The sequence below is a fragment of the Mauremys reevesii genome, linkage group 1 (genome assembly GCF_016161935.1).
Source record: "Mauremys reevesii isolate NIE-2019 linkage group 1, ASM1616193v1, whole genome shotgun sequence".
NCBI classification, from domain to species: domain Eukaryota; kingdom Metazoa; phylum Chordata; order Testudines; family Geoemydidae; genus Mauremys; species Mauremys reevesii.
In genome coordinates, this window is record NC_052623.1 from 52,942,673 (window position 1) to 52,958,605 (window position 15,933).

Consider the following 15,933-nt stretch of genomic DNA (forward strand, 5'->3'; position numbering starts at 1 on the left):
AGGGTGTGAAAAAACACACCCCTGAGCGCAGCAAGTTTTAGTGCTGTAAAGCGCCAGTGTAAACAGTGCACCAGCGCTGGTCGCCATGCTCCCAGTGCTGGTAGCTTTGCCTCTCGTGGAGGTGGGTTTTTTTTTTTTTTTTTTTTTTTTTAAGAGCACTGGGAGAGCTCTCTCCCAGCGGCTCTGCTGCGACTACACAAGCCACATTAAAGCGCTGCCAGTGTAGACTAGCCCTTAGTCACACCCTCTCCAAAGCTACTTTTAGGGTTTCCTGTGGATTACTTGCTATGCTGGCTGTGCAAGGGAGGTTGCAGGCACCTTGTGCCATACAGACCATTTTCTGGCATACTAATTCCTCGCCTCCTTCTACTGAACAAGGACTTGCTCCAAGGTCTATAGTAGTTTATGCTCCCCCCATAGATATTACCATGGAGTGAATCAGGCATATTGTCCACAAAGAAGTCTCTAACAAAGTATCTATTGTATGACATTTTAGAAGCACTCCCAACAATGCTACATGATAGAGCCAGACAGGAAAAAAGTTTGCAAATTAAATCATCAGGATCCATCACTTCTGGAAAAGGTTTTAACCATTTAAACTGATTTGACAAGAATGTTTTGATAGTATTTAGTGTAGTTCTGAGAGAGGCAAAAACCCCCTAAACAGAAAACCCCAAATCTGATAAAACTTTGCTAATCATTCCACATACACAAGCTATTTCCCTACATTAGTACAATGTGTAGGTTGCACTGACATCACTATCCCTGTAGGAAAGCTGCTTTATAGATATTCAAAAGCAAAGGTAAATGAAAACTTTTTGTTTAAATGTCTTTTAATTAAGTGTTTGGATAGTCAGCAGTTTTAAAATTGACCTTCGTTTTTAGTTGGGAGGGTTTAAGGAAACATTTCTCTTCACCTTGTGAATTGCTAATACTATGGTAATAAGGATATATAATAGTGCCTAAGATAATAGTGTCAGTCAGATTTGGAATATTCTTCTTTAAAGATTTTTGAAAAATTTCTCTCTTTATATTCAAACTTAAAATTATTTATCATGTTCAGTTTTGGCAGTGATTTTTTTCTAAAACACTTTACATAGTGTAACAGTATTTCAAATAATCAAGTTATTTGAAACAGGCATGATATATGTGTATAACAGAACCCTAAACAAACTGCATTCTGCTATTTTACATCCTTCTCTTTGCTTTGATTACTAAATAGAAGAAGCCAAATTGTGGGAAAAGATATCTGTACTAAATGGAAAAGACATTTTAAGTCAGAGTGTGGTCTGTAAAGTTTCTAATTTCAGTTTGACACAACTCTTTTTAAATAATAAATTTAGAAGTTCAGCTACTATGTTATAGTGGGAGAGATACTGAACTTAAGAGAAAATTATTTTTTAAAATTGGTGTATGGAATTTATTTTTCAGGAGAACCTCCAATTAAAAGACAACTATTACCTGAATTTGACAGAACAGAGAATCCCCACAAATCTTTGAAAGCTTCAAAAAGCACTCCAGATGGTAATTTTCTTTTTCTTTTTTATATATGATATAGTAAATTGTCATATCAAGTGCCATTTATAGTTCTCTTTTGAATAAACCAACACAAAAAAGTTAATGAATTAAGATTGCGTAAGCGCTTTTCCTATCAACACACATGAAAAATCAAGGAAATCACCATTTAAGCAATATTAACATCTGTGCTAACCTGAAATCAGATGCCTTACCACACAAATATAATACTGAAGTATATTCACAGCTTATCTCAATTTAAAAAAAAAAAACCTATCACTTCCAACATAGTCATCCATAGTACATGCATCCAGTACCTCAAAATCTTACTCAGACTCTCAAACTGCAACCTCAGTAAGATGAGGATACTTTACCAATAGGTGCATTTTAATGTAAAATTGGATATTATTTCTACATAAAAAGTTGGAGGTCTGAGTTAAAACATATTAACACCTCAGATTCTTTGAGGAACATAGCTGCAGAGAGATCTTAACAGCCCAAAGAGATGCTCTTTTAGATACCTTGAGACATTTTTATGGAGGACCTTGAAGACTGGGACCAAGAACATAAGAACGGCCATACTGGGTCAGACCAAAGGTCCATCAAGCCCAGTATCCTGTCCTCTGATAGTGGCCAATGGCAGGTGCCCCAAAGGAAATGAACAAACAGGTTATCATCAAGTGATCCATGCCCTGTCACCGAGTCCCAGCTTCTGGCAAACAGAGGTTAGGGACACCATTCCTGCCCATCCTGGCTAATAGCCATTGATGGACCTATCTTTCATGATTCTATCTAGCTCCCTTTTGAACTTGACTTGGTATTTTGTGGGGAGTCAGTGTAGTGACCAGACCACTGGGGTTCATGTGCTCTTGGCACCTGGTGTTGGTAAGGCGGGAGGCTGAAAACTAATTAGATTAACTGATCTTTTTTTAAGGACTGTCATCCTATCTAGATGTGCAAAGTTGCAGTGATCCACTCTGGAGGTCACAAAAGCATGTATCACAGTGATGAAATTGTCATCTGACAATTTTATAGCATTTAATAGGTGGAAGAAGGCATTTTTCAGAGTGGCAGTTACTTGAAACTTTAGAATCAGTGAGGAGTGTAAAAAGGCCCATAGTGTATTGACCAACTGACCTGGAAGCAGACTCCTTTAATAGTGAGTGATTTGATAGCAGTAGATAGCTCTTGGAACCATTTTACACATTCTACTAGCATCCCTTCCATCTTGCCTTGGTTGAGTTTCTGCCAGTTATCTTTAATCCTGGTACTAATTGCAGCCAGCCACATATTGTGATATTTGGGAGAGGATACTAGTTATGCCTTCTGCACTGGAAGCGAAGCCAGGGATCATCTGCATAATGCTGATGTGAGATTGTGGTTTCCCCCAGTTTGCTTCTCACCCAGTGGCTTCATGTAGATGTTAAAAAGGATGTATTAGGATTTCTTTGGCACCATTAGTTTGAGCTAGACCAGCTATAAAATTGACCAAAAGACAAAAAATAATTACTGTAAGATGTATTCACACGTGTCTAAAGTACTGAGATGTGAAAATTCTAAGCTGTCTACTATTGAGCTAATCTGAAATATAGCAGGGCTTAACATTTCCAGTCAGAAAGAATGCCTGTGGACCAGGGGGTTTCTAGCAGCAGGCAGGTGAAGAGAGACACACTATGTCTACACTACCGCGGTAAGTCGACCTACACTACGCAACTCCAGCTGCATGAATAGTTACTGTAGGATCTACACCGCAGGGGGTCGATGGGAAAAAAATCTCCCGTCGACTTAACTTATTCTTCTCGTTGGGGTAGAGTACAGGGGTTGACTGGAGAGTGATCTGCAGTCAATTTGGCAGGTCTTTACTAGATCCGCTAAATCGACCACCGGTGGATCAATCTCAGAGCGTCAATCCGGCTGTAGTGTAGACCTACCCACAGATCTGTGCCAAAGGAGGCTTTGCTGCTGGTTTCTAGGAGCACTGTTAGGCAAGCATGGGAGATCTAATAATAAGAACTGCTCTCACAATAATAGTAGCTGTGCAGGTTTTGGATCTGGGAAGCATATCTGAGCTCACTTGTCAGTACAGCAAAACTTACTTTTCACTTACTAATGGTAACCAAGGAGACCTAAATATTGGTCTCTTTAAAAACAGAGGATTTTATATGAAATCAGTTCATTTTCTTAGAAAATAAAAAAGGAAAGAAAACTGTTTATTGACTCTGTAGACTTGTATTTTATATATATATATATATATATATACTCTCTCTCTCTCTCTCTCTCTCCCCCATATGTTCCAGAAACATCACATGTGCCATTGAAACATACTATATTTTAATTATTTTTAGGCACAATGAAAGACAGAAGGAAGTTTATGTACCACATTCCTTTAAAACCTGAAACTTGTGTTCCTTTCAGGTAAGAAAGAAACGTGTAGTATAATTTAAGATTTATTTCTAAAGAATTGCTTAACAGAATATGAGGTGAATATGTTCTTGTGGACTGATTTTAATCTTACTACTAGTAATTTGCTACACAATAATCTAAAAAAATGCTAATCAATTTTAATTCAAATTATACTGAAACATCATTTAAATTTTTGCCTTAATATAAAAATGCTGCACTATTCCATGGAAATTCTACATCTGTGTTCAGATTTTATTTTTCCTAGATATAAAATGTTGTATTAGGCAACCTGATTTCTTTGAAGTAATAAAGCATTAGCGAGTTCTAAGAATTATTTTATGTGAATGTAATTGAAAGTTGTTTACTAAATGGGAGGCTACTAGATTAAAGAAAGAAAATTATATAGAATGACAAACTTTGTTAGGTTTTGTTTGAAAATTTACTGATAGCCAAGCTCAATTATATGTTGTTCAATATTTTCCTCTATACAGTGCTACTAAAGAACGACAAGAAGTCAAGAATCCTAATCTTACTATACCAGACCGGGCTTTTAAAGGATTTAAATCTAAATCTGACATTTTTCAGCATCATATGTTAAGACAGTCTTTAAGTGGTACATCAGGTATTTTTACTCCATTTAATAAGATTTCTGCTGAAGAAAGTGATAAAAGAAAAAATCTGCCTGTATTAAGCAAAACTGCCAAAACTTTTGTGCCACCTTTCAAAGTTAAGACAGATGTTTCTACAAATGAGCAGCATGGCAGCAAAAGACTTGACTCGTTGATTAACAAGAATATGAATAGAGATAAAGAACTAAAAGATGTCACAATTCAACCAAATACTGGAGAGACTGAAGATTATCAGTCAGAGGAGAAAGATTGCACCAACCAAGTTACGGCATGTATTTTAGGAGATGGTGATTCAGGTATTTTCAGGCAAACTTTTTTGACCATTTATCTGTTGTGAGCAGTAATTGTTTGAATATAACCTTTAAGCTTTTTACATATTATTGAGAGTTTATTGCTTTTATTTTTAAACCTATACATAGGAGTATTAGGAAATAGAAATTTAAAGGTAAAAAACTTTTTTCAATATGTGATTGATTTGGTCTGTGATATTCATAATGCTGCATTTTCATTTATATGTACATTTTGAAAGTCAGTCAAGGACTTGCTATACTTTTGGACACAGCAGTTCTTGGAAAATAAGGTGTGTGACAGCTATTTGAATTTCATTTAACATTTGGTTATATATTTTTGTTTAGCATACAGCATTCTAGGCGCTGTATAGAATGGTCACTTGTAGTATGTTTTATTTATGTACGTGCGTACGTTTATTTTGTTTGCTAATGTTTTTAAAATTTAGGTCCAATCCTGCCAAATGCTCATGGCCAGCATTTTCCAAGAGGCATAAGGGAATTAGGTACTCAGCTTTCAGTGGGAGTTGGGCTTACCTCTTTTAGGCTTTTTTGAAAATCCCAGTCAGCGTGTGTAACTTCACTTATGTGAGTAGTCCAGATTTCTTCAGTGGGACTAATTATGTGCATAAATTTATACACGTCTATAAGTTTTTGCAGAGTTAGGCCCATTGTTTACAAGGAAAAGATCGCTTTTTAAAATCTCAAGATTACAGATTCAGAAATGATTGACTACTTTCTATTTATTTAATGTTTTCAACAAAAACAAACATAGATGCTAGAATAAAAGATTGTTTAACTTTGAAATGCACTCATTGAATTTAACATTTGAAAATGTTTTAAATGAATGATACTTCTTAAATAGTTTTGATTCTGTATGTTTGCTCTGTGGCAAATTCTAAAAATCATTATGCTAGCTAAAAAAATCATGCTTGTTACCCACTTGCTTTTACTGAATTGAGTTCATATCCTAAATTAACACACAATTGAAACAAGATTTGATGTGTGGTGGGTTTTTTCCTAGCAGATTTGATGGAAATGATTGCAAACCTTCACTGTGCCAGAAATCTGCAAGAGATGAGAATTAGAAAGAAACAAAGGCAAAATATTCGCCCACAGCCAGGCAGTCTTTATCTCATGAAAACATCTGCAGCAAAAAGGATCTCTCTGAAAGCTGCTGTAGAAGAAAAGTCTCCTAGTACTTATTCCATTGAACAGGTGAATCTTTATTGTATTATTCAAAAAGTTTAGCTAATTTTGAATATGTGAATTTAAGTGAAATACGTATCTCCTTGGATTTTATAGCCAAATATTACAGCAGTACATTCACTAAGGTAGTAATCACAATAAAAAAAATTAACTAGTACATGCAGTCATTTTAGTTTTAAGAAACTTTTGTATCTCTATGGCCCTTCAAAAATTATATTACAAAATAAGAGAAGAGCAAATTACAAAGGTAAAGTGAGGGGCTGTAAATCTCCCAGTGAGATGGCTCTTAACCCACAATAGTTAATCCTAAAATGAAATTTCAGCCTTTTATATAACATGTTCTGATTTCTGCTGAGATCCTACTAGTGATTTTTCCTCTTTTCTGCTACCTTGGAGCCAAGTTGGTATCAGAAGCCTCTCTTTCCCAGCAGAGCAAAGGAGCAGAATCTCATAGTCACCCCTTGTTCTTATTGGCTGTGGTGTTTGGTTTTGTTTTTTGTAATTCATGTGTGTGACATCACTCCTATAAAACCTTTAGACTTTCTCATAGCCCACAGTGTGTGTAACATACTTGGCTTTACTAGAGAATTGATAGCGTTAGAAATGATTAACTGAAAAGCCTGGTAATAGGTGACATGTATGGTTTCTTAGGCATGAATGTAGTAAATTGGGTTCAGATTTTATTCCACCTTCTTATTCCACCTTTTTTTTTCTAGCTAAAATGACAAGCTTGCCATTATAATAGAGAAAAAAGATCTTTAGGGTCTTATTTAGGCAATTTATTTTGTTTGAAATATTTTACTCTTTGGTGTTTATATTCATTTCCTTTGTAAACTTAGGACAAAAGGGCCCAATTCAACAATACAAAAATATCCATGTAAAATCTTCTACTGCTGATTGAGGATCTTATACTGTTTATGCAAATTTTGTTGAGAAATGATTGATAAGTGAAAATTTTAGATTAATAGATTATAAAGACAGAAGGAACCATGGTGAAAATCTAGTTTGACTTCTTGTGTAATATAGGCCCTAAGGCTTCCCTGAATTAATTCCTGTTTGACCCAGAGCATATTTTTTAGAAAAACTTCCAAGCTTTCTTTTAAAATTGACAGCGATGGAGATTCCACCTCAATCTTTGGTAACATTGTTTCAATGGTTAATTACCCTCACTGTGAAAAATTTACATTTTATTTCTAATTTGAATTTATGTAGCTTCAATTTCCAATTACACCTCTACCCCGATATAATGCGGTCCTCGGGAGCCAAAAAATCTTACCGCGTTATAGGTGAAACCGCGTTATATTGGGTAGGGAAGGCTGTGCCTCCCCAAACAGCCTGGCCCCGCCCCCTGTCCAACCCCCACCTACTTCCCGGCCTCTGTCTGACCTCTCAGAACCCTCGACCCATCCAATCCTCCCTGCTCCTTGTCCCCTGACCACCTCCTGAGTTCCTCTGCTCCTTAACCAACCCCTGGCCCGGCGCCCTTAACACGCTGCTCAGAGCAGCGTGTTGGAGCCATCCCTAGAGGGGTGTGGGGCCCGGGACAAATCAGCATCCCTGCTAGTCTCCTCACCATCCACCCAGCGCTCCCGCCTGCCAGGCCACCGCTCGCCTCCTCACCCCACCTATCTGCCCGCCACTCGCCTCCTCACTAGTCTCCTTACTGTCTGTCCAGCACACCTCCCCGTGTCCACCCAACTGCCGCTTTCCTGCTCACCGTCTTCCCGCCCACCTCCCTCTTCATCCCCCTCCTGCCAGCTGCTCACCTCCCCATTCGCCACCTCACCCCGCTTGCCCGCCCACCTCCCACCCTGAACACGCCGCTCAGAGCAGCGTGTTGGAGCCAGACACGCTGACCCGACGGAGTGTGCAGCCCCGCCCCCCAGAGCACTGCTTTACCACGTTGTATGCGAACCCATGTTATATCGGGTCGCATTATATCTGGGCAGAGGTGTAATATTGTTAGGAGTTCCTCCTCTCTGCTTGGATTACATATTAGTTTTCCATGGCAGATGAGAACTGCACACATTTAAAGGAGCTGTTTTACAATAACTCTGTATTTAACAAGAAAATTTTCTGGTTGCTGAAATGCTTGTTGTATCGGATAGTTTTTCTTACTTTGCTGTCTCTCACTTGATCATTTACAGCTGCATATGTATGGTGTTTCGAAGCACTGCATAAAAGTTAACAGCATAAATGCAGAATCTTTCCAGTTTCTCATCCAGGATTTTTTCAGTAAGGAGTATTTACTGGCTGGACATGGAATGCAGCTTGCTGATGGAGGATGGCTTATACCTACTGATGGGGGAAAGGCAGGGAAAGAAGAATTTTACAGGTTTGATTATGAGTTTGAGGGAAAAATTATTCCTATATTACTACATGATATTACCCTAAAATGGGTTCCCAAAGTTGGTTCACAGCTTGTTCAGGGTAAGTCCCTGACGGGGTGCGAGGCACTTTATTTACCTGAGCGTCCGCAGGTACGGCCGCTCGCAGCTCCCAGTGGCCGTGACTGGCCGTTCCCAGCCAAAGGGAGCTGTGGGAAGCAGTGGCCAGGAACGGCGAACTGCAGCCACTGGGAGCTGCAAGTGGCCGTACCTACGGACGCTCAGGTAAACAAAGCGTCTTGCAGCCCACCAGGGGCTTACCCTGAACAAGCTGCGAACCAAGTTTGGTAACCCCGCCCTATGATAAAACCAGTATACACAGTAAGTGTTTATAAGATGGTAGCTACTCTCTTACTACAGGTCATTAATGCATATTTTAGTCTACTTATGCCATTGTACATAAGAATATTTTAAGCCTTTGTATTTATGTGAGGCTTAATATGTGCAATGAGTCATTCGTCCTTTCTCCACTGTGGTGATATGCAAATAGGAATATAGAAGGTTGGCTTATATTAAAATCAGGAGCATATTTTGGAGGGGTTTTCAAGATTCATGTAACCTGGAAGCCTGCTGAATCTTTTGATTGAGATCTTTTGATATTTTTCAGGTTGGGGGGAAGGAGGGAAGGTTTTTATTGTTTGGTTTTTGCATGATGGGTGAGAGAACTTGCAAATCTTCCAGTTCAATTATTACTCTCTCTTCCCTTGCAAAGGGAAGTTGGATTTGTAGAGTGAGATCCTGACTCCACAAAGGTCAATGGTAAAACTCCTGTTGATTTCAGTGGGTCCGGTTTTCATTCATACCTTTTTAAAGTTATAAGAAAGGCCCGAAGGATTTTTCCTTTCTACATTAGAAATTCAGGGTTTGTCCACTCTGGAAGCCTCTGAATAACTGCAGTATTGGCAAGATTATGACATGGAGATGACCCCTCTCAGCTAGTTTGGTTTTATTTTCTCATTTTTATTCGGATTAAAAACTAGTGAGTTTTTTGTTAATACCTATCTTATTAAAACACTTGATTGAAAAGTTCTCTTAAGGATTTAACACCCCTGCCCCTCAGAAACAGGACTAAAAGCCCTTGATCCTCAACTGTGAGTTGTCCAAGGAGTCTGCCAAACAAAAACAAAAAAAAAAGGGGGGGGGGGGAGACAAGACATTCCTAAAATTACTAAGGAAAACAACTAGCGGGAAAAAATTCTAACTTTTCTTATTTGAGGGGGGAATAAGCTGTTTAGGGCTTTTTTATATACATTGTTAGTGGTTTGGTTTAGATGATCAATTAGCAAAATGTCACATAGCTTGGCTCAATCAATTTATTAATCAGATAGATCAGCACAGAAGGGTTTATACGTTACCTGTTTCAGGGAAACAGTATTGCAACAGTTCAGTCTGTCCCAAAGTGTGAGCTTAATTTGACTTACATTTATAGTCCACTTGTTTATGACGAGTAGAATATTAAATACACCTTACTCCTTTTTTCTTATCTAGTTTCATACCTATATTTTCAGGATACAAAGATATTTGTACCAACCATAAACAATAACATTCCAGATATCAGTAGACAGTAAAGTAGGTTTAGACAGTAAAGAAATAAACTGTTATCTACTCCCAGCACACAATTTATATGTAACATTCCTTAACAAAACATACAACTTCTGACAGAAAGTAAATTTCCACAAAAAATCAAAGCATTCTGGGAATCCAGTTCATAGTTATACAACTTAGCCTAAATACAAAACATTTTGTAAATATACATAATATTGGCTAAGAAGGTATAAGAAACAAAAAGGAGGCAAACATAACTCTTTCCTCCACACTCCCCATCCCTACCCATTTGCAGGCCCCTGCTAAAGATCAATTAAAAGTAAAATATACACATGCGGTGTAACTCTACTGTGCACTTTTATAAATGAATTATATTTTACCTTGCTACTGGCCATTTTGCAAATTAGTTACAACCCAAAAGACATCATATGAAGCAAAACACTGCACCTTCGGTTTTGATTATTTTAGAAAGATTTTTAAAATATTTTCTTTACTTGTCAACATTTTTCATATTTTCTGATTCAATGCCCATTCCTGATTTCCTCGATAAAATACATATTTTAATATATCCTACTTATCAGTAATTTTCCAGTACATGCACCCTTAGATGTATTCCTGTATCAGGTACCAAAGTACTAATATAACAGATTAAAATATTATTGAAAATACAAATTTGAACAACTTAAAATGGAGTTTAGTTTAATATTATAAAATTTGTACGCAGGGCACTCTGTGATACACCTGGTGTGGATCCAAAGCTAATTACTGAAGCCTGGGTCTACAACCACTATAGATGGATTGTATGGAAATTGGCAGCTATGGAAATCTCTTTTCCACAGGAGTTTGCTAACAGGTGTTTGACACCAGAAAGAGTGCTACTTCAGTTAAAATACAGGTAAGTGTACAGCAATATATTTAAGGTTTTTTCTGCACAGTAAGTTCTGTGAATTTTGCACACATCAATTTTATGTTTCTGAATCTGTTTGAATGCTTGTGTTATTTAACTTCATCCCTTTGATACTTAAAATATATCATAAATATTTGCAAAAATATATAGAAGTTCCAGTTTCTGCCAAGGGAGCTTGGTCATATAGATTGGTTAGTTATATTAAACAGTGGTTAACTTTAAAAGAAAATATCTTAACCGTGTATATTTTTAAGGATATTGTGAATGCATTGTTTCTTTTTATTTTATTTGTTTTGTAGATATGATTTGGAAATTGATAAAAGTCAGCGATCAGCTATCAAAAAGATAGTGGAGAGAGATGATATAGCTGCAAAAACACTCATACTGTGTGTTTCTAAAATCATATCATTAAGTGAAAACATGTCTGATATCTGTAGTAATAAAAGCATGGTGGAAAGCAAAAAAAGAGCAGCAGTGATTGAAGTTACAGATGGGTGGTATGGGGTTAGGGCTCTCTTGGATCCTCCTCTCCAAGCACTGTTACATGGAAGAAGGCTGACTGTTGGTCAGAAGATCATAGTTCATGGAGCAGAACTTGTGGGCTCTCAAGATGCATGCACACCATTGGAAACTCCAGACTCTCTTATGTTAAAGGTGAAATTAAGTATTACTGTAACTTGATTAGATGTGCATTTTGAGGGTTGTGGTAGTTATCTCAGGAGTGCCATAGGCGTAGATGGTGCTTTGCAGGCAAATAAAAAATATATTCTCTGTCACAAAGAGTTTGCAGTCTAGATTTGATGGGGCATGAAATGATAGAGGATATTATAAAAGAGGTAGGAAATGAAGGAAAGTTTTTATACAGCAAAGTTGTATCAAGTTACTGCATGTCGACATTGTGTTCTTTAAATGCTTTTTAAAATAATTTGGTACTAAATTGCTCAAGAATGTGAGACGTTTGGGAGGGGGATGAAAAAAGTAGGTTGGGGAAGGATTTTGAAGAAGAGAGGAGAATTTGGGACATAAGTTGTTTCTGGGGTATGAGATGCAAAATATTTTTATTTGAGGAGCTTTCTATTCTGGTATGAAGTAATAAGGCTGTTAGGTCTCATGGACACTCACTATTCACTAAAATACATTAGGCCGTCAGTTTGCATATCTCTCTATTCAGATGTGGTTCACACTATGAAAAAGTTGGAAAACCCTTAATATGTTCAGTTTCACATATAAGAACATTTTAGATTGAGAGTTTTCCCTCTAAATTCAATTACTTACTGATCTTTTTGGTCTGTGTGTGGCATTTTCACTTAAAAACACTTAATTTACTCAGATTTCAGCTAACAGTACTCGACGTGCTCGGTGGCATGCCAAACTAGGATTTCATCAGGATCCCAGACCTTTTCCTTTGCCCTTGTCATCACTTTTCAGTGAAGGCGGTACTGTTGGGTGTATTGATATAGTTATTCAAAGAACTTATCCTATTCAGGTACAGTATGAATACTTTGGGGCTAAAAAGTTTAATAAGATAATGTATCATTTGTGAAATACAAATGGAGTAAATTCTCACTTCATTATGTCTGCACTTGACTTAACACTTCAAGAGGAGTGTATACCTCAGTGTACCAACTATTTCAATTTATGCCTATTATCCTCTAATCAGCTTTACTTTTGGCTCCTCAGAGCCTGGAGTAACAGAGAGTTTCAGAACTTTGTAATTTTTAAAGTGGGAGACTTGTTTGAGAGCGAGCTAAGGAAAAATGTTGATGAACGAACAACCTTTCAGCTCAAAGCAGAACAAACCAGACCAATTGGGCTCAATTTGTAGCACACAGCACCACAGCATAGAAGTTAAAAATTAAGGAGCATTGTTAGGATTGCTGCTTGTTTTGCCTGAGTTGTTTGCATCACTATCTGACCTATTATCATTTTATTTTTAAATTTCAGTGAAAATAAGTTGTGAATGTATATAAAATAGAACAGAGACATTTTAAATGCCACCAGAAATTCAGACGGAATTTTTTAAAATTCAGATACACGCTTCCTTCTGCAGGCCAGCATCTCCCACAATACTAAGAATGGGCTGATCCTGCTCCTCTCAATAATTTTGTAGAACAGCCCCTTCTCCAGCTTGATGGTAGAACTTCAACTTCTTCAGCAGGAGCTAGTGGCAGTTTGCATTGCTCCTGACCATTTTCTTTGCCAGCTTTATTTTTTTACATTTTTTGGATAGTAGCAAGCAACTTTTCTCCTTCTCTTTTTCGTCTTCTAGATTGCGTATTTAGCAATGTGGTGGTTTCAACCACCTGGATCTACTGCTGCAGCACTTCCTTGCCTCTGCTCCTGCCTCAGACATGGCTGAATTTTACCATGAACACAGAGCTGAACCAAAGTGGTGGCATCATCTGTGAGGCAGCTTTTACAGCTTATCAGAAGGCAAATTATGCCATATCTGTTCCCTTTCAGCCAGCCCTTGCACTGCCAGTGCATCGGGCTGAAAGTCAGAGCAACATGTTGGGACACCCCTCCCCTAAGGAATGGCAACTCCAATGGATCCGACGAAGTGGGTATTCACCCATGAAAGCTCATGCACCAATATGTCTGTTAGTCTATAAGGTGCCACAGGACTCTCTGCTGCTTTTACAGATCCAGACTAACACAGCTACCCCTCTGATACTTAGTGGAGAATAATTTGATGTTTCTGATCATCTCAGGGAGAGAGTCTAAGGATGAGACCAGCTCCAGCCAGCCAGCTCAGGGAGGTAAATTTCACACAAGACCTAGCCCAGAAGGAAAAGACTCCTTAAGGGACATCATGTTTATCATTTCCCCCAAGATACTGAAATGGATCCTCAGTTCCCTGGGGGAAATAAAGCAGGTCTTTTACACAACTCCTCTTCTCCCCTACAGGAATCAGTGGTTTCTCACAATGAGACCCCATCCTACAGGTAGTGGGATGGTGTGACAGATAAGAGACATTGAAAGCGTGGAAACTTCAAAAGACTGACCTAGACAAATTAGAGGATTGGGCCGAAAGAAATCTGATGAGGTTCAACAAGGACAAGTGCAGAGTCCTGCACTTAGGATGGAAGAATCCCATACACTGCTACAGGCTGGGGACTGACTGGCTAAGCGACAGTTCTGCATAAAAGGACCTGGGGATTACAGTGGATGAGAAGCTGGATATGAGTCAGCAGTGTGCCCTTGTTGCCAAGAAGGCTAACGGCATATTGGGCTGCACTAGTAGGAGCATTGCCAGCAGATCGAGGGAAGTGATCATTCCCTTCTATTCGGTACTGGTGAGGCCACAACTGGAGTATTGTCCAGTTTTGGGCCCCCCACTACAGAAAGGATGTGGACAAATTGGAGAGGGTCCAGCGGAGGGCAATGGAAATGATTAGGGGGCTGGGGCACATGACTTATGAGGACAGGCTGAGGGAACTGGGCTTATTTAGTCTGCAGAAGAGAAGAGTGAGGGGGGATTTGATAGCAGCCTTCAACTACCTGAAGGGGGGTTCCAGAGAGGATGGAGCTTGGCTGTTCTCAGTGGTGGCAGATGACAGAATAAGAAGCAATGGTCTCAAGTTGCAGTGGAGATATTAGGTTGGATATTAGGAAACACTATTTCACTAGGAGGGTGGTGAAGCACTGGAATGGGTTACCTAGGGAGGTGGTGGAATCTCCATCCTTGGTGATTTTTAAGGCATGACTTGACAAAGCCTTTGCTGGGATGATTTAGTTTGGGTTGGTCCTGCTTTGAGCAGGGGGTTTAACTAGATGACCTCCTGAGGTCTCTTCCAACCCTAATCTTCTATGATTCTATGACTGTAATACTGAGATATGCAAGACATTATGGGCACATGGAATATTCATAGACTTTTGCACCTATATGTATTGCTGTGAGGTAGGGATTATGTTCTGGCTCCATGGGAGGAGGGTTACAGATCTTCCTCCAGGAACTAAAATTCACTTGGGAGTAATTACTGCAAATCCCTGGAAAGGCACACAACTCCAGAGAAGTATCACAAACTGGAGGAATAGCACGTACTGGTTCAGATCAGCTTCAAGAAGCCCAGCAGACAAAAAACAAGCTTTATACCAAAAGGAGAATCCTGAACTGACTCAGTCCTTCTCTTGATCTACAAACTGACATGATACTTTAAAGAAGAGTGAAAAATCCTGCCTGAAGGGTTTGAAGGAATTTGAAAACCTGCTAGGGTCTCCATGTGGAAAGTGGATAACAGACAGTAAGCTTAGCATGTGTGTAGGCAGTTTATTTTATTATCTGTTCCCTTTATAATGCTTCTGTCCTAAATAAATGTATTGTGTGGACCGAAGGCTGTCTGGTCACTGGTAAATGCTGTCATAACCCTTAGGAGAGAGCAAAACTGCAAGTGCTGAACTAAAGTCAGACTGTTGGGATAAGCACAGTGAATTGTAAGGGGACTTTAACTGTAACACTCTGGTCTGGAGGGAAAAAGAACATGAAATCCTGCCTATAGAGAGATGGCAGCTAGAGGTCTGAGACCTTAAAGGGGTGCCCTGGAGGAGACCACAAAAGGAACAGAAATGCAGTTAACCCAGGAACTGTGGCAAAAGGGGACCTTGTTGAAGATGATGCAGAGGTAGCACTTGAGAGGCCTCAACGTTTTCGGTAAAAAGAGACACGAGAGAGACATACACTCCTGGATAGTGGTCAAAAATATAAAAAGGGAAAGAAAAAAATTACAAGAAATCTAAGACCTCTGACTCAGGTTTCACCACATCTGCTCAGGATGGGAGAGCTTTCTGTTTCAGGCTCTGAGCAGAGCATGGAAAAAAATGCATGGAAAGGTTGCATCTGGCATACAGATCCAACCAGAGCAGGTACCTGATGGGAAGCACAAAGGCAAGTACCTGCCAGGCAAGTCTCTGCTTGAAAAAGCAATCCCATTGTATTCTTCTTTTGAAGATATGATCAGAGATAAATGGGATGCCCCTTAGAAGCATTAGCATATCAGCAGACATGCACTTATATACTACAAGATGCAAGAGCCCAAAAATGCCGTCACAAC

At 38.8% G+C, this 15,933-nt stretch overlaps 1 protein-coding gene across 4 annotated transcripts in view; it reads left to right on the forward strand.

The window, feature by feature from the left end:
* Nucleotides 1-15,933, forward strand: part of BRCA2 (BRCA2 DNA repair associated) — an 89,154-nt gene that overhangs the window by 49,060 nt on the left and 24,161 nt on the right. For 2 of the 4 annotated variants that reach the window (XM_039489095.1, XM_039489087.1), the window contains exons 12-19: nt 1,432-1,524; nt 3,861-3,930; nt 4,410-4,843; nt 5,859-6,052; nt 8,191-8,378; nt 10,700-10,870; nt 11,182-11,536; nt 12,213-12,368. In XM_039489095.1, coding sequence (XP_039345029.1) covers nt 1,432-1,524; nt 3,861-3,930; nt 4,410-4,843; nt 5,859-6,052; nt 8,191-8,378; nt 10,700-10,870; nt 11,182-11,536; nt 12,213-12,368 — 1,661 coding nt within the window. The remainder of the gene's footprint in view (nt 1-1,431; nt 1,525-3,860; nt 3,931-4,409; nt 4,844-5,858; nt 6,053-8,190; nt 8,379-10,699; nt 10,871-11,181; nt 11,537-12,212; nt 12,369-15,933) is intronic. The other 2 variants (XM_039489105.1, XM_039489114.1) reach the window with 2 other exon arrangements.